Source organism: Idiotropiscis lumnitzeri, chromosome 17, assembly GCF_059441095.1.
Source record: "Idiotropiscis lumnitzeri isolate Australia: NSW breed Sydney's pygmy pipehorse chromosome 17, RoL_Ilum_1.0, whole genome shotgun sequence".
Classification (NCBI taxonomy): Eukaryota; Metazoa; Chordata; class Actinopteri; order Syngnathiformes; family Syngnathidae; genus Idiotropiscis; species Idiotropiscis lumnitzeri.
The window spans coordinates 1,680,683-1,705,720 of record NC_142407.1 but is presented as its reverse complement, the minus strand read 5'-3'; the positions used below and the strand labels follow the sequence as shown (position 1 = coordinate 1,705,720).

The 25,038-nt window shown below is 43.1% G+C and overlaps 1 protein-coding gene across 7 annotated transcripts in view; it reads right to left on the bottom strand.

The window, feature by feature from the left end:
- Positions 1–2,455: 2,455 nt before the first annotated feature.
- spdl1 (spindle apparatus coiled-coil protein 1) overlaps positions 2,456–25,038 on the bottom strand; it is a 164,474-nt gene continuing 141,891 nt past the window's right edge. For 4 of the 7 annotated variants that reach the window (XM_088280189.1, XM_088280184.1, XM_088280188.1 and 1 more), the window contains 4 exons: positions 4,346–4,412; positions 4,060–4,275; positions 3,913–3,988; positions 2,456–3,128 (listed from right to left, as the gene is read on the bottom strand). In XM_088280189.1, the coding sequence (XP_088136315.1) occupies positions 2,969–3,128; positions 3,913–3,988; positions 4,060–4,275; positions 4,346–4,412 (519 nt within the window). In that variant the 3' untranslated portion in view covers positions 2,456–2,968. The remainder of the gene's footprint in view (positions 3,129–3,912; positions 3,989–4,059; positions 4,276–4,345; positions 4,413–25,038) is intronic. The other 3 variants (XM_088280190.1, XM_088280185.1, XM_088280187.1) reach the window with 1 other exon arrangement.

Here is a 25,038-nt window from a genome sequence, read left to right as displayed (position 1 = left end):
CAATTGCAGGGCACACAGAGACGAACAACCATTCACGCTCACACTCGTACCTAGGGGCAATTTAGAGTGTTCAATCGACCTGCCATGCATGTTTTTGGAATGTGGGAGGAAACCGGAGTACCCGGGGGAAACCCACGCAGGCACGGGGAAAACATGCAAACTCCACATAGGAAGGCCGGAGCCAGGATCGAACCCACGCCCGCTGCTGTCTCTCAATGTGAGGCCATCGTGCTAACCAGTCGGGCCACCCTGCCGCCAGTTGAGGTGTTGAAGGAGACTAAAAATGAATAATAAATAGAAGACAAAACCAATTGGCATTGACATAAGTAAAATATGACGGGGATGCCTATTGGGAGTATTGATTTAGAATTGGGTGATTAGCAGTCAGGAATTTATTTTGTTTTTACAAGACAGGCCTTTGAGGTGTTCAACATGATTTAAAATAATTTATAGATGACACGTGCTGATAGTTGTACGTTGATTACATCTAGTCATTGTTGTGAGGGATTAGGTTGGTGAGCTCTTACGGGAGACAGACCTGGTTATGTTGCCAGGGCGAGACGTGAATGGATTGAAACTTCCGCCAGTGACCCGTCCAATAGTGTCATCAGCACACAGCTGTTCCGGGTGGCCGTCCTCAAGGGCGTGCCCCTTCCAGTTACTGACGTCATGCGAAACAGTCCGTCAATGAGAAACTGCTAATCAGTTTGAAGAGTGCACACATTTTTGCATCATTTTGCACGACATCGATAAAAGAAAATATTGTATTGGATGTAAAAGAAGAATTGTTGCACTTCACTGGGAAAGAAGATATATATATATATATATATGTGTATATATATATATATATATATATATATATATATATATATATATACATATATACGAATAAAATAAGAAGGAGAAGCAGCTAATGCAGCAGCAAGGTTCTGGTGCCACAGCAGGCTTGTTGTCCGAAACCCGGCCGGTCAACAAGGTTGGGGTCACGTAACAGAGGTAGGGGTGGTTATAGACATGGGTTGTGAGTGGAACGTGCTCTTGCTGTGGGGTGTGGAGTCACTGGGTGATGAGCTGTCCAAACCGAGCCACTTCCTGAAATGTGCCATCCTGTGGTCCAGCGCCATGCCTGTCACAAAGAGCTCCACTAGCGCGGTGGCGCCACCGCTACCTCCTCCTCCGACAACGCTTCTATGGCTTAAAAAAGGCACACTTGACGCCTCAACCCGATTGGGACCCCATTCCACGATAAGGGTGCCTGCAGAGCCTCAACATTCAAGGACTGGCAGGTCTTGGCATTCTGGTAATGGTTGATGGACAACAGTTTTTGATGGAGGAACAAGATATTCCACGCTTTGCAAGCTCCCACTGCATATCCCAATGAGCAACAACACTGACACCCTTGTGGGCTTCTAAAATGATTAAAGTGAGTAAAAACTGATTTGGTTTTAACCTGGTCTCGCAAAGATCAATCATGTTAAGATTGTGGTCTCTAATGAGGTCATTAACTAACAGGGCTTTCGAAGAGGGAAACCTTTTCCTTTCGGCTTTTCCCTACAGGGGTTGCCACAACGAATCAGTTGCCTCCATCTAATCCAGTCCTCTGCATCCTCTGCTCTCACCCTAACTACTTTCATGTCCTCTTTAACTTCATCCATAAACCTCCTCTTTGCATCATTCTGCCAATATACTCACAAATGTCTTCTCTGGCCATATCCAAACCATCTTCGTCTGGCCTCTCTGACTTTATCTCCAAAGCCTCTAACATGTGCTGTCCTTATTATGTACTCATTCCTGATCCTGTCCATCTTAGTCACTCCCAACAAGAACCTCAGCATTTTCATCTCTACCACGTCCAGCTCTGCCTCTTGTCTTTTCCTCAGTGGCACTGTCCCCAGACCAAACATCGCTGGTCTCACCACACTTCTATAAATCTTTCCTTTCATTTTGGCTGAAATTCTTCTATCACACATACCTGACAGTTTTCTCCATCCATCCCAGCCTGCCTGCACATGCTTCTCCACTTCTTTTCCACACTGTCGATTGCTCTGGACTGTTGACCCGAAATACTTTAAACTCCTCCACCCTCTTGGTCTCTGCTCCATGTAAACTCATTCTTTCACTCGGGCCCCTCTCATTTACACACAGATACTCCGTCTTGCTCTGGATAATCTTCATTCCCCTCCTGGTGCACGAAACAATGTCTTTACTCGACCCCGTGGATGAAGGCAGACGAATAGACGAGCAGCCGAGGACCCCGCTGGTCATGTGCCTGTCCTGCCCCAGCTGGTTTTGTGTTATTTGCTGCAGTGTCTCTGTTGTGTGGGCCTATGCTTGGCACAAAGAGCAAGGGAGGATACAGTGCTGCTGGTCAACAGGCCAGCTTGTGTGCTGCCAGATAGCTCGTGGGCCCACTATCATTCTTTCAGACGTTATGAATATGACAATAAAATACAGCTTAATGAATCCACAGCTTTTATTTGCCCAACGAAAGAACAAAAGTCATCTTTATTTTTTTTCAATTAACTAACTGTAAAGAAAGGCCATATTTTTCCATTGATTGGAAATACAGCAGTATTATACAGTAGGTGCTCTAGCCCTAAAAAAATGACAAAACCATATAGTCAGATTATGTAAGACATATGAAACTAAAACCTCAATTGCAAACAACTATTGAAATACAAATTGTACATCTATAAATTTAAGATGGAATGTTTTGGGAGAAGGCACTCTAAACAGTCAGAACATCACAAATCACATTGCACAAATGTGCTATCAGAGATGTGTATTATTATATAGCTGTACTGCTTCATATTGAGACATTGTTCTACTATTAATTGCATTTTGCAACAGTAAGGGCAAAATTATCATTGTATTAACAGACAAATATACATGCATATATTGTAAAATGTTGACACTACTGCATCTATATATTAGTACTGATCATCTGTGCATGTAATATAGAAGGTCCCTACTGTGGAGAACACTTGGATTCCATACTGTTTTCAGAACAGACATGCATCATCTCAACATTTTGTTTATTTTCTTCTACTGTTTCTTCTGGCATGTGGTGCTCCTCGTCTTTGCTTTCATCTTGCTTTTGGTGGTCCTCCTTTTTCAGCACATTGCAGCTGGTGACATGAGAGATGAGGAAGAAAAAACAAAAATGCTATCCAGTGAGTCTACAATGCCCTTGAAGAAGGCACTGAATCCCCAAATCTTGCTCATGGGATGTAACATCATTTGCATGTCCCATCAACTGACATTCCTTGGAGACCTGACACTAATGTTAACGAGACTTAAGTTGAGCCTCAGAGGGGATCAAGCCTTTTATGTTGCCCGTGCTTCCATCTGGAATGATTTTCCATTAAATGCTAGGAAAGCCATAAAGTTGTAATGTATTGTATTGTACTCTCCTGTCTATTTTTAAAACTCGGTTGAAGACATTTTTATTCTTTGGATTTCGACCCTACTTGGGACTTACATTATTCTCTTATTTTTTAGTGTCTACTGTATGTGTTAGCATCATTATTTTGTGTTTTAATTGACTGTTTTCACTGTGTTGTTGTATTAAGTAATATGTAAAATGCTTTGTTACAATAGCTGTTCTGAAATGTGCTATATAAATAAAGTTGTAGTGTATTGTGTGTGGAAAAAATAACATATGTATACAGCGTACGGAGTACAAAACAATCAGCATAAAATAAAATATCAAGAATCCTAGAAAAATGGTATTCCTTTAGAACACAATGTTAAATAATTAAGAGTTGACTGAAAGAGACACTATAAATGTAACTGTCCTTAAAATGAACCAAGCCTGCAACAGAATGACAGCAAATCCTAATTTTTATTCTAAAATTCTGAAGTGGGGAGATTGATTCTATGAATACTATTGTTCAAACTGCAATTGCTGACCTGGGATTGGGGATCAAAACACGATCACCTCCACCGATTCTGACACGTTTGGCTGATTTAGGCTCCATGTCAAATCCTAAAACAAAACAAGAATAATTTACTGTATGTTGCTAGACCATTAAATAGCAGCTCAGCAAAAATACACACCTTGTCGTGTGAATGCTGACTCTTCAGTGGGACATTTATCTGTCTCTTGGTGAAGAATCATAGTATGAGTGATGACTGTTTCCTTTGCAACCTGCTTGCCCGTATCTAGTGCAGTTTCTTCAAATGATGGTGCAGTATCTACAGGTAGTTTCTCTTTCTTTCTCCCCTGGGATAAATCAGTTGCCTCTATAGATGAAATTGCAAAAAGCAATAACGCTAAATGCAACACTTGGAATTGTCCACAAACATATTAAAACAGATTTAAAATCTTTATCAATCCAGTTACTTTTAGGTTCATATTTGTGTTGTAGCTCTTCCACTTGAAGCTGTAGTCTGATGTTATCGCACTGGGTCTAAAAGAAAGAAACACAAATACAGAATCATGCATAGCATTTTTATGGAAAAAAAAGTAATCGTTGTTAGAATTCTGGTGTGGAAGTGTTTGTAACATGATGAATGCGAAAAATCCAGGTTCAAATGTCTGATGAAAATGCTAAATCTTTCAATTCCTCATTTTGCGCCGACTCCCGGAGCGAGACCTGATATCCCCCACTATCTGAGGCGGAGAGGCGGTGATGTCGTGCGGGGGCTAAACGCCAGGCGAGGAGGAGACGATACCACCCCGTTCTTCCGACCGTTATTATGTTAGATCCCTCCTCAATAAGCTGGACGAGCTAACGGCGCTAAGGCCTGGCTCCAAAGAGAGAGGGCTGGTGACCAGCGTCTGGCCAGGGAACTCATGGATCAATGTGTTTAAACATCATCTGGGTCTCCGCCAGAAGTATGGTCGATATCGATATATATCGAATTATTATTTTTACGATTAAAAATAAAAAAGGGAAATGGGCAGAATTCCGATTTGTTTTATTTTAAAATGTAACATTTAACCTTTAAAATGAACTAGAAAAAAGTCAAACGCATGCCGGCCTCCCTCGTGATGCATGTCCGGGGAGTGTGCTTGTTTGGGCTTAACTGCTACGTACAGCAGTCTCACTTCTCCAGCGTTCTCGTGTGCTGGAGCTACGGGCCGTTTTGTCCGGTGCGTGTCCGCCGAGGATGCTTGTCATCGGCTTAACTACTACGCACGCCAGCCTCGCTTCTCCGGAGGGCTTGTCTGCGGGAGCTACAGGCCGTTTTGTCCAGTGTGTGTCCGCGGAGGGTGCTTGCTAGCGAGTTCCGGCGCCGCGCGAGTGGCTGCCTGTTTACAGCAGCGTGGCTCACTATTGAGCCTTTTTCGTGTGTTTTTTCCCTTTACCCTTTTTTATTTTATTTTTACCTCACCTCAGCAATGGACATCCAACTTGCGGTGGTTTTACTGCTGTTGGGGGCTGTTTTTTGCGCGATCGTGTCCGGAGACGAAACTCGGAGCTACGGATCGATCGTGTACACAAGAGATCAGCTGTTAGCACTCCGTGCTAACCCCGCGTGGGCTCCCGGAGCGAGACCCGATATTCCCCGCGAGCTGAGGAGGAAGAGACGGGGATGTCGTGCGGGGGCTAAACGCCAGGCAAGGAGGAGACGATATCACCCCGTCCTCCCGTCCGTTATTATGGGGAATGTTCGATCCCTCCCCAACAAAATGGACGAGCTAACAGCGCTAACCCGGCACGAGAGGATTGTCCGGGAGGCTAGCTTGCTGGTGTTCACGGAGTCGTGGCTAACAGAGCTAACGCCGGACGCCGTCGTGGAATTGGACGGCTTCCAAATACTACGCGCGGACAGGACACTGGAGAGCGGTAAGAGAAAAGGGGGAGGGCTGGCTGTGTTTGTTAATGATAGATGGTGTAACCCTGGGCATATAACTGTTAACGATCAACTTTGCAGTCGGGACATTGAGATGATAGCTGTTAGCATGCGTCCGGTCTATTTACCGCGAGAGTTCAGTCATGTGATCGCGGTGGCAGCGTACGTGCCACCCTCTGCTAACGGTGAGACAGCCTGTGATGTACTGAATGCAGCTGTGAGCAGGCTACAAACACAGCACCCAAATGCCTTGTTCCTTATCTCTGGTGACTTCAATCATGCTTCTCCTTCCTCCTCTCTGCCTTCATTCACACAATATGTAACATTCCAAACCAGAGACAATAAAATATTGGACCTCTTCTATGCCAACACCAAGGAGGCGTACACGTCACTGCCCCTCCCCCCGCTGGGCAAAGCTGACCACAACTTGGTTGCTCTCCTGCCTGTGTACAAACCTCTCGTCCGCAGGCAGCCAGCTGTGACACGCACAGTTCAGCGATGGTCCGGAGAAGCCGAGGAGGCCTTGAAGGACTGTTTCAACACAACTGTGTGGGAGGTATTCAGCGAAGCTCACGGTGAGGACATTAATGGTCTAACAGACACAGTTACAGACTATATTAACTTCTGCATGGAGAACACCATTCCCACCAGGACTGTAAGATGTTTCTCCAACAACAAACCCTGGATCACACCGGACATTAAAGCTCTCCTGAAGGAGAAAAAGAGGGCTTTTGTTTCAGGCGACAAGGACGAGCTGAAGAGAGTGCAGCGTCATCTGAGAAGGAGGATCCGAGAGGGGAAAAAGTCCTACAGGATGCGGATGGAAGAACAACTGCAGCGGAACAATGCCAGGGATGTCTGGAGGGGCCTGAAGACCATCTCAGGCCACGGACAAGCAGGTAAGACCCAGAAGGGGGGGGGGGCTTCAGTGGGCAAATGAGTTGAACCTATTTTTCAATAGGTTTGATCAAATGTCTGACCCCGCTCAGGCTTCCCTGATGCAGCCCCCACCCACCCCTCCTGCCACTGCGAACAAGACCCTCTCTCCCCCTCTCTCTCTCCACAGGCTCCAGTTCCCAGCCTCATCAGACAACCACCACTTCCTCCTGCTCAGCCTTGTTCCTCACAACATCTCAGGTGAAGAACCAGCTGAGGAAGATGAAGGCAAGGAAGGCGGCAGGCCCAGATGGGATCAGCTCCCAGCTCCTCAAATCCTGCGCAGACCAGCTGTGTGGAATCGTCCAGCACATGTTCAACCTGAGCTTGAAGCTGGGCAGAGTCCCCCAGCTGTGGAAAACATCCTGCCTGGTTCCGGTTCCAAAGACACCCCATCCGAAGGAGCTCAACAACTTCAGACCAGTGGCGCTGACGTCTCATCTGATGAAGACCCTGGAGAGACTGGTCCTCGTCCATCTGCGCCCCCTGGTCAGCTCCTCAATGGACCCACTCCAGTTTGCATACCAGCCTGGCATCAGTGTGGATGATGCCATCATCTACCTGCTCCACACTTCACTCTTCCACCTGGAGAAGGCGGGGGGCACGGTGAGAATCATGTTCTTTGATTTCTCAAGTGCTTTCAACACCATCCAGCCCGCCTTATTGGGAGACAAGCTGGAGCAGGCGGGAGTGGCCCACCACCTCATCACATGGATTCACAACTACCTCACAAACCGGCCACAGTACGTGAGAACACAGGACTGTGTGTCTGACGTGCTCCTCTGCAGCACGGGAGCGCCGCAGGGAACTGTTGCTGGTCCCTTCCTGTTCACCCTTTACACCTCGGACTACAAATACAATTCCACAACCTGTCACCTGCAGAAGTTCTCTGATGACTCTGCGATTGTCGGCCTCATCACTGACGATGACGATCGGGAGTACAGAGGGGTTACGCAGGGGTTCGTGGACTGGTGTCAGCAGAACCGCCTCCAAATCAACGCTGGGAAATCCAAAGAGCTGGTGGTGGATTTCCGCAAGCGTCGGCACTCTCCACCTGCACCAGTGAATATCCAGGGAACAGACGTTGAGAGGGTCTCAACTTACAAGTACCTGGGTGTTCATCTGAACAATAAACTGGACTGGAGCGACAACACAGACGCTCTCTATAGGAAGGGTCAGAGCAGACTCTTCCTACTCAGGCGGCTGAGGTCCTTTGGCGTTCGGGGAACACTCCTCAGGAACTTCTATGACTCGGTGGTTTCATCAGTCATCTTCTATGGAGTGGTCTCCTGGGCAGGAGGCATCTCGGGCCGAGACAAAAAGAGACTGGACAAACTGGTGAGGAGGGCCAGCTCTGTCCTGGGCTGCTCCCTGGACTCTGTGGACTCAGTGGGGGGCAGAAGGATGACGGCAAAACTGTCATCAATGCTGGACAAACCAGCCCACCCATTCAATGACACTCTGAGAACACTTTGCAGCTCCTTCAGTGATAGACTTTTACACCCTCGCTGTACCAAAGAGAGATTTCGCCGCTCCTTCCTGCCTACTGCTGTCAGACTTTTTAACAAGAACATTGGGTCAGGCCTACAAACAGGAGGGCATTAGTGCAATTGTGCAGTCCTAGAATGCAAAATACACTACTACTGTACTTTCAGCCAAGGGTGTACTTTAACATCGACCAATGATGTATTTTGTTTACCATTACAGTATTCTTATTACAATACTTCTATCACTGTAGTATTTCTACCACTGCAGGATGTTCACTATTACAGTACTTTTATAATTACGGTATTTCCTATCATTGCGGTACTTTTACTATTACAATACTTCATCATTGCAGTATTTTTCCATCGTTGCAGTACTTCTACCATTATAGTACTTTTATCATTGCAGTATATTTTATCATTGCAGTATATTTTATCATTGCAGTACTTTTATCATTGCAGTATTTTCTATCATTGCAGTACTTTCCTGTCATTTCAGTACTCTCACCATTACAGTACTTTTATCAGTGTAATATCTTTATCATTGCAGTATTTTCAATCATTCAGTAGTTTTTATCATTACAGTGTTTCCCCCTCTGTATAATGGACAGGCATTAGGAGTGTTTCCTTACACTTAGATACGTTTATACTGTGTATATTTGCATGCTTTTTATGAATGTCTGCTGCTAATGTTACACATTAACGGCTACATTACGCCGCCGACTCTGTGTGATCTATATCTTTGCTGCTGTAACACTTCAAATTTCCCCATTGTGGGACTAATAAAGGACATCTTTATCTTTATCTTTTAACTGCTACGTACGCCGGCCTCGCTTCTCCAAAGGTCTCGTGTGCTGGAGCTACGGGCCGTTTCTCTCCAGTGCATGTCCACGGAGGATGCTTGTCATCGGCTTTACTGCTACGTACGCCGGCCTCGCTTCTCCGGAGGTCTCGTGTGCTGTAGCTAGAGGCCGTTTCGTCCAGTGCGTGTCCACGGAGTGTGCTTGTTAGCGGCTTAACTGCTACGTACACCGGCCTCACTTCTCCGGATCTCTTGTGTAATGGAGCTACGGGCCGGTAAGTCGACCTTTTGCCATCCGTTTTTTTTTTTTTGTTTGTTTTTAGTCACGCTAGCTCAGCGGCGCATGCATAAGAATCAAGTTGTATTTCCTAAATGGGAGGGAGTTTGTGACGAGTTGGGCCGTGATAGGTCAAATCTGCTCCGTTGTTTTTTTTAAATCGATAATATATCAATAACATTTTCAATTGATATCAATCACCCAATATTGATATTGAATTATTGTCAGAGCCCTAGTACATGCCATTTACAAGAGTAGTCGACAATGGATAAACTAGGCCACCTCCAGGTGAACAGAAAGAGGCTCCAGGTAGACAATCTATAGCTGTCTTGAATCTCATGGTGATAATCCACTTGGCTGGTGATGTTGGACTCAACCCTGAGCCTCAGGATTCAACTGGACCTGCCCGGTAGCTAGCTGGATCACCCCCAGTGTCAGTTGGACCACCACCTCGGCTCGCTCGTTTGACACTACTATAGCAAACACTGCAAGCAGAGTTAATATCCCTGCCGGCTCTGCCTCTACCGCTGGTAGCAGGGCTAACACCATTGCGAACAACACCTCCACTGATGCTGGCTGAGCCTTCACCATTGCTCGTTAGGGCTAAGGCTACTGCCAGCTGGGCATTCTCCATTGCCAGCTGGGTCTTTACTTCTGCTGACGGGACTAACACCACTGCCAGTTGGACCCTCACCTCTTCGAGCAGGGCAACGATCACTGCCTGCTGGGCTGCCACCTTTGATGGCAGGGCAAACATCATTGCTAGATGGGCCGTCACCACTGCTGGCTGGGCTAACATCAGTGTCACTTGGACCTTCACCTCCTCTAGTTGGGCTAACACCACTGCTGGCGGGTCATTCACCTCTGCTAACGGGGAAAACACCAGTGCCACTTGGACCTTCACCTCCTCGAGCTGGGTTAACTCCACTGCCGCTGGGCTGTCACCTTTACTGGCTGGGCTCACACCACGGCCAGCAGGACCTCTACCAGTGCAAACCGGGCAAACACCACAGCCAGCTGGGTCTCCACCTCTGTTTGCAAGGCTAACACCATTGCTAGCTAGGCCACAACCTCAACTAGCTGGACCCAGAACAGTTGGACAGTCATATGGAACTTCAAAAACATACCTGTGATGACCTCATAGTTCCGATCGAGCAAACACGCATCTTTACTCATTTGGGTAATGGATCAAAGCCCCGTTGAAATTCAAGGATGTATTTACTAAGGGTGCGACAACTACCCACAAGAATATCCCTGTCCACTCTCACTATTTTTGTAATTTCATTGTTTCATGAAAAATGTCCCCCCTTTGTTTGACCTAAGTAAATATAGATAACTAAATATGCCGTATTTTCACGGCCAAAAGACGCGCCGTATCAAAGGACGCAGCGCCAGTTATGGATGTTATTTCAGTGTTTAACACATACACTGGGCGCACCGCACTAAGAGGCGCACGCTAGCTCGTGCATGCTAGGTCGTGAACCTCTGTGACTTTTAATTGAACACCTCTGTTCTACACCATTCAACTTTATTCTGTATTCTATTTTCTTCCTCGCCTTTTTTCGGTGCGTAACTACTTCCACAGTTTTCATTCAATTTTCACCGTTCCAACTTCGTTCTATTCCAAAAATTCACGCGAAGCAGCTTGTATTTTTCATGACTTCACCTATTTCACATAATTCACCATTTCACTTGATTCACCCCCAAAAACCACATTCATTTCCAATGGAAGATTCAACAATTCACTATTAAATGCTTCAAAATTAAAATCTAACCCATTCAGGTCATTCATTTCACATTCCAGTATCTCCTTTCACACTTTCACCTCATTCACATTTCATAAATTCATCCATTCATTCATTCCCAATTGCTCTTCTTCGGCACGCCACTGCTTTCATCCGATTTTCACTGTTCCAACTTCAATCCATTCCAAATATTCACGCCATGCGTTCTTCCATTTTTCATGTCTTCACTTATTTTCCATAATTCACCATTTCACTTTATTCACCCCCCAAAAACCCATTCATTTCCAATGGGAGATTCAACATTTCTCTATTTTACGCTTCAAATTTAAAATTTCACATTCAGGTCATTCATTTCACATTCCTGTATAACCCATTCACACTTTTACGTCATTCACGTTTCATAAATTCATCCATTCCCAATTGCTCTTTTTCGACACGGCACTGCTTTCACATATTTCATCAAATTTTCACTATTCCAACTTCAATCTATTCCAAATATTCATGCCATGTATGCTTCCATTTTTCACGTCTTCATTTATTTCCCATAATTCACCATTTCACTTCATTCACCCTCAAAAACACCATTCATTTCCAATGGGAAATTCAACAATTTAGTATTAAATGCTTCAAAATTAAAATTTAACACATTCAGGTCATTCATTTCACATTCCAGTATCCCCTTTCACACAATCACCTCATTCATGTTTCATAAATTCATCCATTCCCAATAGCACTTCTTCGGCGCGCAACTACTTCCACATATTGCATCCGATTTTCACCATTCCAACTTCAATCTATTCCAAGTATTCACGCCTTGCGTGCTTCAATTTTTCATGTGTTCACCTCTTTCCCATAATTCACCATTTCACTTTATTCACCCCTAAAAATTCCATTCATTTCCAATGGTAGATTTCACATTTCACTATTAAATGTTTTCATATTTGATATTTAACACAGTCATTCATTTCACATTGCCGTATCCCCTCTCACACTTTCACGTCAGTCACCCTTCAAAAATTCATCCATTTCCAATTGCACTCATTCTACACGCTACTGCTTCCCCATTTTTCATCCGATTCTCACCGTTCCAACTTATATCGATTAGTAAAATTCACGCCCTTCAGGCTTCAATTTAACCCACCCCGGTCCCCCCCCAAAAAATTAACCCCCCCGCCGCCCTTTACCTCCGTTCGAAACATTAGCTCATTCAACTTACCCTTGGTGGGGTTTATCTCGGATTTACTTTAACAGCCCCCCCCAACCCCGCTCCCTTCTTCGACACGCTACAGCTTCCCCATTTTTCATCTGATTCTCACCGTTCCAACTTCAATTAATTCGTAAAATTCACGCCATTCAGGCTTCAATTTAACCCCCCCAGTTTCTCCCCCCACAAATGAACCCCCCCACAACCCTTTACCTCCATTCGAATAATTCGCTCATTCAACTTACCCTTGGTGGGGTTTATCTCGGATTTACTTTAACATTTAGAAACAGGGTTTCTTGGTACGGATGGCACGGTAGTGTAAATTAAACGTTTACTCGGAACGTCTAAAACCAAATCGTGTTATTCAAGGAGTTATATTAATGAATTAGGTCGTAACTCGTACGTCGAAAACCTTGAGGAGAGAAACAGGGTTTCTCAGGAAGTCTAGTCACATTTTCACATTAAATTAAGGAAATACTAAAAAAATAATGCATTATTTTTGGTGGTTTTTATTATTTTTATTTGCATTGTGAATTTCTTTGGTAAACAAACTGCATTTTTGACTGATTAGTGATCTAAAGTTGACGCCTTTTGTGTGTGTGTGCGGATAGTGTGCCTGCGCAGCTGCAATTTTGTGGTTGAGTGACTGGCTGCGAATAAGGAAGTGACCACAAGAGATAGTAGATTTAACTGTTGTTTTTTCTGGAAGACAGAATTCGGGATTCCTTTTTCTGGTAACTCAGACAGTACAGCATTAATTGTTGTTTTTGATGGAAGATTTTGATAGTACAACGTTAACAGTTAATTCTTGAGGATTTAACTTAGTTGGAAGATTTCGACAGTACAGCATTAATTGTTGTTTTTGCTGGAAGACAGGTTGAGGGGTTCCTTTTTCTTGTAGAGTACAGCGTTAACAGTAAATTCTAGTAGACAAAAATAGTTTATCTACTTTCACGGGCACAGAACTGATCCATCTGTGAGTGTGAATGTGTATTGTATGAATGTCCAACATTTGAGAAATTCCGTAGAAATAAAAAACCCTGTGAATACTAGTCGATGGCAGGTATATGAGGGACGGCGGTGTCCGAGAAATTCCGTAGAGAAAGTAGGACGGCGGAGTCCTGTGTACACTTAAATTCCGTTTGTGAATGTTTGCGCAAACCGTATGTAAAGTGAGTGAATGGTGTGATTGGGGATTACAAATACCACATGGTATTTTATCCCATGTAATACAGTAGGTTTATAAACAGCAGACTGGTGTGGATGCAGAGGCAAGAATTCTCCACCTGAAAAGGTTGAAGTGAGAATTACCACAACAGGAAATTTGAGTTGCTGTCCGACTAATAAGAAACCAGTTTTTAGAACACCCTAGGTGTTGACAAACTGGACCAAATTTTCTAAAACGGGGATATTAGGTAGTAAAATAAAACCCAGGAATATGCTGCAGTGTAAGGATTGGACGCATGTGGAAAAACAGGATCTTAATAAAATAAAATAAAAATTTAGGTTAAATGGAAAATTAAATAAATTTAATATAAATTCGGAGGTTAGTTAAAAACTCTCAAAAGTACTATACAGTACTGCCAGAATTAATAATCATCGACAAGACAAAGAGGAACTCTAAATAGATCGAGAAATCTAAAACACAGACACATTAGTGCGTTGCTTTGCACTTTGGCAGAGGGTCCACTGGCCCTACAGGGCTGCGCATATATAAATTTAGGAGAGATATTAGTTGAATTGAAGGACTTATTATTGGCCAAAGATAAAGATAGATTGTGTTGTTGTTATTAATAACATGTTCTTGTTTGTAGCTGTTCAGTATAGAGAACTGTGTGTGTCGTTTTGTGGGCCCGTGTATACGTTTGTGCGTCTGTCTGTGTGTCAAAATGTCAGGAAGAGTGATAAAAGTGGTTAGAATTGTGCTAAAAGGATTGATGAAGTAGAGATAAAATGGAATCAATGATTCGTAACCAACGAAAGGCTACTTATGAGTGATGAGATCCTATTGAGGAAAATAATTCAAAAATTTACAAAAGAAATCAATAAAGGGGAAGATATAAGGAAAGACATTTATTCCAATTTGAAAAAAAAAATAAAATAACTTTTACGATGAGATAGGCTCAAAGAAAAGAGATGGAAAACGCGCCTGATGTGCGTTTTATGAAAAGATTTAACCCAGACGCCTGTGCTGGTTTAGAAAGATGAGTGAAAAAGTATGACTTTAGCCCGTGTTTGAAGGAACTCCCGTGGATGGAAGAAAGAGGAGCGAGAAAAAAAAAGGAGGAAATGCACCAGCCGAGGATCAAAGGGACAGTGACAGTGAAGAAGGAAGTCAGAGAGAGAGTTTGGTGATTGAAGAAGGTGTGACTTGAACAAATGAATGAGAATAAGAATTAGGTTTTGCTTTAAGGGTGACTTGAAGAAATAAATATTTTATGTTTCATACTTCAGTTGATGATGTTTGTATTAAGGTAGACCAGAAATGGAATGAAATGTGGAGATAGAAATGACACAGGAAAAAATATGGTAATTTTGTTAGAAGGGCTATAATTTTCATTAAAGCAGAGAAGAAATTAGAGACTACAAATAACATTGATGTGTACTTGTTCACTTTGAGGTAGAACTGGTTGAAGTAAAATGAGACACAAAGTTAGAAATATAGGAAATAATACAAAATTAACATGTTTAATCTTATAAGAAATTTGCAATTATGTGAAAAAAAAAATACAGGCTTTTCAAACAAAACAATTTAACATGGCCGACTTGTCAAATGGAGGAGAAAATCCTAAATTATGCACAAAAGTATGAACGTGTTGAGCAGAAAAAGAGAAAAATAAAGCGGAAAGTCCTTTTATAAACGCTACTTTTTCAGGACCAGTCGTGATAGCAACGTGACGTAAAAAATAAACAAAAAGCAAGTGTGGAAGCAGTTCTACATCAGCGTGCGTTTTACTTATTAGGCCGTGATGCACTGACACAATTGGACTTTAATATCAGAGTCAATAAGCAGGGGCAAATTGAAACAAACGTCAAAACTTTAAAAGGGCACATTACTATTGGACGTTACATTTGAAGAAAAAAAAATAGGACGTCAATAAAATACTAGAAGGAGCTCACAATAGAGTCCGTTCGGGCGATGACATGCAACACATGGTTAGTCTGCAAGTGACTATCAGATACAATGCATACAAAAGTGTTCCTGAAATTGGCTGCACAGAGAGTGCTAATAAATGACATTCAGTGTAGGGGGAAGTGGTGCCTGGTGCATGCAAAGTTAAGCCTTTAATCCCTCCTGGCCAGCATCTGCACATCTCACTCGCAAAGCCTCAAAAGTAAGAGACTTACTGAGGCCTCATTTCGACTCAAAAAGGGTGCATTGTCAGTGATAAGCAAAAAGAAAAAACATTGCCAGAGCCCTAAAACTAATAACAGAGAAGTAAATGATGTCTTTTATAGGTGTGTGCAATTATTGTCGGGCATGGATTGCAAATTACTCGGAAATCACACGACCATTGCTGGACATCATTTACGACAAGCCAATGACATTTGAGGACAAAAATTGTTTGAACACTTGAGGTTGACAAAGCTTTTGAACTTGTTAAGCGTGAACTTATTGATTAGACTGTATTAGCACTGCCAAATTACTATGAGCCATTTGAGCAAACAGTGACTGCAAAAAATGGTTCCATGAGCCCTGTGTTGCTGCAGAAGCACAGGGCAAAGTGAAACCACTTGCATATTAGTCACAACAATTGGATCCCGTGGCGAGCGCCACGTCAGAGTGCAATCAAAAAATGACATTCTTGTCCACCACACGACATTCACATTGCACGGCTACCTGATTGTCACAGGGACACATCACACACATAAGGTGCGGTGCGCTCAGCCCGGCGTCACTGTTTCCCGCACCAGTAGAAGGCATGCCACACGACTGTGGAAGCCGCGTCCAAATTACAGCCAAACCGCGACCTGACCTCATGGACACTTTTCTCCCGATTGGAGAGACATTTTTTTGACGGCCGCAACGGGGTGGGATTATTTTTTTTTTAATTGCAAATTGAAATTTTGTTTCAAGGGGTACTAAAATCTGTATGTTCAGGACAAGCAGCAGAATGTTCTGCACGGATTCAGCCTTGTAAGACACAAACCAGGTGCACATTCCTGACTGATAAGTAGAAATGTCTGAGAATCAAGGTCACGACCTGAAGTCACACTGACTTTTATGCGATGGAAATACTAGCAGTGTGATACAAAACAGATAATTTGTAAAAGAGAAACTGTTAGAATAAGCAGGAAAAGCGTGGGCGGATGAGAGAAGGTCAAAGTTTGAGGTTTCCCATCTAGTACGAGCTATATAGTTACAATGTGGACTGACAGTCAAGATATATGTTCATGTGTTCTGTCGACATTGGGCAAACAGGGGTTTTAAAACCACAACAGGAAAAAGTTGTGCATAAAGCACGTCAAAATAGTTATTTGTAAATGCAAAACTTGCTTAACAGAAAATGACCCAATTACAATTGGAAACCGCCTTGCTGACAATTCAGCGAAGGCAGCAGCCCAAGGCATGACCTAAAGGTCGACACAGCACTACTAAAAGGGGAAATGAACACACACACACACGCAGCAAATCAACTTGACAATTTGATCTCACGCCAGGAAAAATGCACCACTAATTGAACGCACACATTGGGATAACAAAGGTGCAAACATTGCTGAGGACAGGATCATCAAATTGGCAGATGGCAAATCCTGGCTGCCTAAATCATTGGTTGAAGGGGCAGCAAGAGTGACACATGAGCATAGTCATGTGTCAAGAGGGGGAAGTATGATATGAAATCATTCCCACATACAGACTTTAACGAAAATTTTTTTTTTGTAGACAATATGTTATTTGTTTGAGAAACAAAGTATTAGAAATTTAATATTGCTTGTTTGTAATTAATGTTTTCAAAATTATCCCAACATTTGGTATTTCAAGAGTGATTTAAAGTGAAAATGACGCATTTTGTGAATGATGTTGTAACAAAGTGGGACAGTTACTGCAAATTGACTCAAAGAGTCATTGTGCATACAGTCTGCAGGACTTGTGGAACGCACTAATAGAACGGTTAAGGCCAGCCTTATTAAGACAATGAGAGAAACAAAAAGACAATGGCTCGACTGTGTTTCAATCACAGCAATGAGGATAGTGCGAGCCGAAGGAAGGACACTATCCCCTTTCGAAATCCTATATTGCCGCCCATATAGACTCCCAGATTCATCAGAACCACCAGCGACTGGCACATCGGTCCCAGTCCACATGAAAAACATGTTTGACCGAAAAAGATGCATAGATAACTACTGGCCAGTGTGTTCTGATCCACAGAGAAACGACCTCGTTGGGACAGTGAATGCTGAGACGGCCCTCACCAGGTGATTGCAGTGACCCCGACGGCAGCAAAAGTCGAGGGCCGTGGCGGCTGGATCCACCAGTTGCAGTGCAAGCTTCTCCGGGTTCCTGCTGAAAGGCCTAGCGACGCAAGTCCCTCGGAAAGGATCTCCACCAGAGTCACAGTCTCAGACCACACGTACATTAGAACCACACAACCAGCCACAGATACGAATGTTTGAAGCCTCAGAGCAAAAAGATTATATATTCCATTGAAATTAATGAAGTACAAAACAGAGAAATTTCAGCCCCAAGAATAATGGCTTTACAAACTAGAATGGCTGTAGATTTAGCCTTTGCACCACAAGGTGGTGGATGTGCTCTGATTGGAGATCATTGCTGCACTTACATTCTTTGCACTGCACTGAGGCGGACAGAGTGAGGCTCCAGAGGACAGTCAAAACAGCGCAAATAATTATTGGCTGCCCTCTCCCCTCACTGTCGTACATCTACACCACCCGGTGCCTCAGAAGGGCTCTCAACATCGTCAAAGACAATACCCACCCAAACTCCCACCTGTTCGACCTGTTGCCCTCTGGCAGGCGCTACAGATGCATCAAATCGAGGACCAATAGACTGAGAAACAGTTTCTTTCCGAGAGCCATCTCCATTCTGAACTCTCACACACACATGAGAACACCCTTACCTTGCAGAACAGCATTGTGATGTGTTTTTATATACCCTATTCAGTACTAAATTCCATTGCACTCTCTTATTTATTTATCTAATTTATATATTTGTCTGTATTATTGTTGTATTGCACTGGAGAGGGGAGGCCTCTAATCTCGTTGCACACTTGAGTACAATGACAATAAAGGGATTTCTAATTCTAATTTATGAAAATGGAACAATTATTGATGCTATGGCCACTATGAAAAATTTGAGAGACACAATGGCCCAAGACAAAATTGACTGGTTGTTTTCCGGCAACTGGACGCAGGTCCTATTGAAAATCCTGCTGCCATTTGTCGGGATAATTGTAGTTTTCATTTCGTTATGTGCAGTCTGTTCATGCTGCATTGTTCTCATTACAATCAGAATCAGAATCAGAAATCCCTTTATTGTCATTGTACAGTGTGCAACGAGATTAGAGAGCTCCCCTATCCAGTGCAATACAACAATAATTTAATCAAATATATAAATTAGATAAATAAGAAAATAAATAATGTGATGGAAAATAAGACGAAATTGGATAAATAAAACACATTACGTCGCTGTTCTGCAAGGTAGGGGTGGTCGTGTGTGTGTGTGTGAGAGTCCAGAATGGTGATGGCTCTCGGAAAGAAACTGTTTTTCAGTCTATATCGGAGGACCCTCAGGCAGGGCAGACGTGGTGGACCTTCTTTATCACTGCTGTGGTGTTGTGGGTCCACGAGAGGTCATCGGAGATCTGTACTCCCAGGAACTTGAATGGGTGGATCCTCTCCACACACACGCCTTTAATGTAGAGGGGGTGTGGCAGTCTTGTTCCTCCTGAAGTCGATGACGATCTCCTTTGTTTTTGCAATGTTGAGTTGCAGTCTGTTGTCCTCACACCAAGCTGTTAGTCTCTGGACCTCCTCCCTGTAGGCTGCCTCGTCACCTTTCGAGATCAGACCGACCACTGTTGTGTCGTCGGCAAATTTGACGACGGTGTTGTTACCGTGGGCCGGGCAGCAAAGACGATGTTTAGTCATATGTTTATTGCCCAAATGTATCATTACAACTTGATTGATGTTGAAAATGGCGAATTCGAACTGGACACTGAAACCTAAAAATACATGGACTTTGCTGCCCCGGCCCCAACACGTGCACATACACACCACACATGAAGATCCGGGAGGTAAGGACAGCTGTCCCCTCCTACACCTGACAAGCTCTGCGAGGAGACAGTTTTGTTATTTGTCACAAGGTATATTGAAATGTCTTTTTATATGTTTTATTCCCAGGTGGTCATCAGACCATGAGGTTCTCGTTCCATGCGGAAGGGAGGAGGGGAATTGTTCCCTACTGAACAGAGGGTTTTCGCCCCTCCCTGATGATCACACTGTTGTATGATTTCTTTATGATGACCTGTCTTAAAGCTGTAATGTCATGATTTATCTGAGGTTTAGAAATCCACAACGGGGGGAAATGTAAGATAAGCTGAAGATCATAATAACCTCAAGTAACCTTATATAATTAGTTTGTGTATTTTTAATCATGTTTTTATACACTAATTGTATTCATGATTGCACACGCACAAACACCTACATTTTTGCTTTAGAATTAAGTTTTTGTTGTCTAATCTAACTTTCGTTATGAGTTAAGTTACTGTTTCCTTACTTTCGTTGGAAGCCATGATGAGCTAGTTTCTGTTTCGTTATGAGTCTGCTTCAAGCTCTAATAAAAGCGGAGGCGGCGGGGCGGGAGGCCAGGGAGTCTTACGGAGCCGAGCAGCTGCGAGCAGGTCACCTGTTTGCTCTCTCTCTCTGTCCCTCCCTCCCAGCCGCGGCCGGTAAAATGAACATCCTTGCCTGGTTCTTTCTGGCCTCGGCCACCTTTCGTAACAGCTCTCCCACAAGGCGTCAGGGCATTTAAACCTGACAGTTCCTACTTCAATTAATTCCAAAAATTCACGCCATGCAGGCTTCCATTTAGCACCCCCCCTCCGCTATTCAATTACCCCCCGCCTTCACGTGAAACATTAGCTCTTTCAACTGACCCTTGGTGGGATTTATCGCGGATTTAATTTAGCAGCCCCCCAGTGCCACCCCCAACCCCGCCCCAGGGTGCCCAGGGTTACACCATCTATCATTCACAGACACAGCCAGCCCTCCTCCGTTCCTCTTACCACTCTCCAGAGACCTGTCCACACATAGGATTTGGAAGCCATCCAATTCTACGATGTTCGGCGTAAGCTCTGTGAGCCACGACTCTGTGAACATCAGCAAGCTAGCCACCTGGAAGTTCCTCTCGTGCCGGGTTAGCGCGTTCATCTTACCGGGAAGGAATTTAACATCCCCCATACAAACAGACAGGGCGGTATCGTCTCCTCCTTGCCTGGCGTTTAGCCCCCGCACGACATCCCTGTCTCTTCCTCCTCAGCTCGAGGGGAATATTGGGTCTCGCTCCAGGAGCCGGCGCGGGATTAGCACTGAGTGCTAACAGCTGATTGCGCGTATATACGATAGATGCGTAGCTCAGAGTTACGTCTCCGGACATGGTCGGGAAAAAAATAGCCACCAGCAGCAGCAAAACTCCCACCAGTTGGATGTCCATTGCTGCGATGAAGTAAAATAAGCAAGTTAAAACAAGGTAAAAACACGAAAAAGGCTCAAAGGTGAGCTGGAGCTGCTCAAACAGGCTGCCACTCGAGCAGTGCTGTAATCAATAACCATCGCCAGAAAATTGCTCTTCCAAAATGAATGGCATTTTCTCAAAAAAACAAATTTGTTTTGGCTCTTCAACATAAAATTAGATAAAGACAAAAACTACCAATGAATTAAAAATTCAGTGCCAAGCAGCTCAAAAAAATGCTTTGTTGATTTAAAATGTTTGTAAACATGAAATGGTTTCTTTTAGTTACAAATAAAATACCCCTCCTGTATCTGCATCTCAGCAGTGCATTCAATCTTCAACAAAATGAAAAGGCTGCCCAGAGTTGCCTAAATGTATAATTTTGTAACTATGGCTCAATTGTATTTCAAAACTCACAAGAAATGTGGCTCCTACTTACAAAAATGTCAACTTCACTTCAGACTAAATGGTTGGTACAGAATCCCCTTGACAAAACATACAATTATGATATAACATTAGCCTCTGTGTGTCCTTCATTCATAGCTCTTGTTTGGAGCGCACATGACTTCACCTTCCACTTAGCGGTGATGAAATGTGAAGTTAGATGGTGATGAAAATAATTTGGTGGCAACAGACGTCCACGCATCACATGGAACTCCGATCGCATTTGCCTTTGACAGGATGGCCATGACTTCTGTTTTGATTTGGTTGTTGAGTGTTGGCATCGCAGTGTCAATAAAATAGCGTTGGAATTGTATGGTGTAATTGGGCTCCAATACAAAAGTGCTTGAAGTTGCTTGTTTTCCACAACAGAATAAGGTTGCAAATGCTTGGCAATAATTGCAGAGATGGCCTCCGAAATTCATTTCGCCGTTTCCAATGATGCTGGAAGTTTTCTAATTGGTAGAGCCACTTGTAGCAGTAGCAACAGCATCCAGCCGTCTCCCAGACTCCAGAGGATGGAATCGACTTACATGACTACTCATGTTTTGTTGTGTTACCAAAGTATTTTATTTTAGCGCGACACCGCTTATATATAATGTGGCACTTGTCCAGTTCGCTTCCACTGTTCTGATTCCATACATCTGCTTTTAAATAATGAGCATTTTGCATGTCGCAGCGAGGTAGATACCAATCCATGTTTGTTTTCATCCGTGCGTGTCCCGGAAATGACGGCCGCCGTGCTTCTTAGTTCCGCATGATTTAGAACATTATGCATTACTTTAAATAAACACATTTAAATAATCAAAATGCGGACGTTAGTGAATTAATCTAATTCGCGATGCATCTAAAAATTTGAATTTCACCCCACCTCTACTTTCGATGAATATTCTGCTCCATTGTTTCACTCTGTTAGATCGATAATTCATAAATACAATTCTCTATCGATCACCTGTCTATTGCGGAACATATTGATATCTAATTATTGGCCCAGCCCTAGTAGGTTATTCAATTACATTATTTTAAAAACCCAGATTCCCCCCACTAACAAGTATGTTTTGACGCAACTTGTCAGGTTCCACCTCTCGTTACCTGTTGAAGGATTGTATTACGATTACTGGCATTATTTTAAACACATACGGGACAGAATGTCGATTATTAAAGTTAGCAGGTTCATATTTACTGAATATTTTAAACATTGATGAAACAAGAAGCATTTATCAAATGAAACTAGAAGCACGGGTCACAAGAATGACTGGGATTGTAGTCGTGATGTTTACTGATTTATTATATTATTCTCATATGCTAAATTGATAGTACTTAGTTTAAATGTGTGAACTTTATTGAAATTCTCAGTAGTGAGAACAGACAGATTTGCACACATAGCATTTCCATGAGCTGTTCTCACATTAACAGCACTGCATGGACAAAGACGACGAAGCACATTCTCCACATTGGCTGTAGAGATGCAAACATACCAAATTGGGCACTGGAGGACTCACACAGACGCTATCGCAAAAAACACATTCCGAAAGAAATAACAATTGGAGATCGGAGCACACGCACATACACACTTGCACATACACAGAGACATACATACACCTGCACATCCACGCACACATACACGGGCCCATATAAATACACCTGCACATACACCTGCACGTACACACGCACACATGCACACCGACCAGATTACAGAGGAATGCCAGCGGGGAGAGAGATGGAGAGACTGCCCGCCGGAGAAGGCCAGCCTTAGCGTGCCAGTCTTGGGGACCAGACGGGAATCAACTATCCAGACGATGAATAACCTGGGGAGGACCTTCCCTTGGACGTGGACCCGTGTCGTGGGAGGGAGCGAGGACGACCGATTCAACCTACATTACCCTTGACATAAAAAAACTCCTATAAAAACTGAAGCTGGGCTGAAAGATGGTGCGCATTTTTCGACTGTGCTCGCCCGAGTGCAGTTTCTCGTGAGATTAAGAAAAAGTCGCCCAGATGTCTGTCTTTGTACTATTTCCTGAACTCCAGAAATTGAAGAAACTAAATATCGGAACTCTAATCAGTTGTTGAGTCTTTATTTGACCCTTTTCTTCTTGAGTACAAAAAAAACGAACACGCATTGGAGTAAGTTTGGCTTTTAAAGGTAGATTTATTAACTACTTCTCATTTCCACGGTGACTCAACTCCAACACTGTCAATCACTTGAATACACAAACAATGGAGTCGTGGTTGAACCGTAAATCTTCTGAATAAAGTGTAAAAGAAGGCCAAACCAGAGTCTGCAAAATTCTGGTTGTGTGTTGAAGATCATATTTTATTTGGACTTACATCCACAGGTTGCAACAAACCTGAGGTAGTGTGTTTTTTTATTTTCTGTGGGGAGAAACTTCATAACAATTGCATGAAGCCAGCGCATCTGCAGCATCATCTCAAGGTGAAACATGGATGTCATGTTGGTAACACGCGGGAACTCTGAATTCAGATCATCTCAAGATATGATGCAGAAACCACTTATGTGGGGTCTTTGCTCATAGCTAAAGCTAAGAAGCCATTCAATATCGCTGAAGACCTGATAACAGATCCCTTCTGTGATACAAAAGTGGACACTTTATTTTTTTGTGGAACGATACAAATGAAGTTGGAAAGGTTCTAAAGTTTAATAAATCAGACACTGGTGGCATGTTTAAAGACTTTTTTTAACCCAACAATCTTTTCAAAAATGTTTTGCGCTGGTTCAAGGATACTTGGCTGAAAAAATACTTCAAAGGGGGCACATCACTGAAAAAAGGTTGAGAACCACTGGTCTAACTGATGGATGCAGAGCATCTTGTCTGTTTACAAATTCAAATATATTTTCCTTCTAATGCGAAACATGTATTCCCAATTAGCTTATTGCTTTGTTTTTTAAGTGGGAGAAATAAATTTATTTGCAAGGTAAAAGATAATGAAATGTGTTTTATTAATCTTACGTTTGACTCAAAATACCAGTGGATTTAGATCGACATGTCATAATGAATAACAATAATTTCTATAATCAATATATTTTTTTTATATTAAGCTGTTCATGCATGAATGAATAACAATTGATGGCATCTATATCTAGATATTTTTATACTTAGACATGTTTCAATAAACATAAGAGTCTCTGTAGATCTGCACATCACACATCTGTAACGAGATCACATGTAAATTATTGACCTTCAGTGTTCGGTGTTCTTCAGTGAGAATGATTTAATGAGACGTAACAAGTTCCCAACATATTAGGTAAGTGACTAGGAACTCTAATCACTAGTTAGTCTGAAAACATGCAATGCAACTTGGTGTTTTTCTGATAAAAACATGGGCAGGGGGTGGGACCGGAAGTATGACATCATCACGGGCATGTCTGTGCATGGTTCCGCTCAGGGTGATGTCACCCAGAAGTGACGTCAATGTATGTCAAAATATGGTCACAGAAAGCGTGGTTTAGGCGGGACCAATAGGATAACGTCATCACGGACATGCCTGGGCCTGTTCCTCAGGGGGCCAGAGAGAAAATCTCGAAACATGTCTGGACACGTTCCTTCGCTACATAAGTAGGGCGGAAGTAGTACGTCATTGGATGTCCAAATATGGGCAGAGTGTGGGACCGGAAGTATGACATCATCAAGGA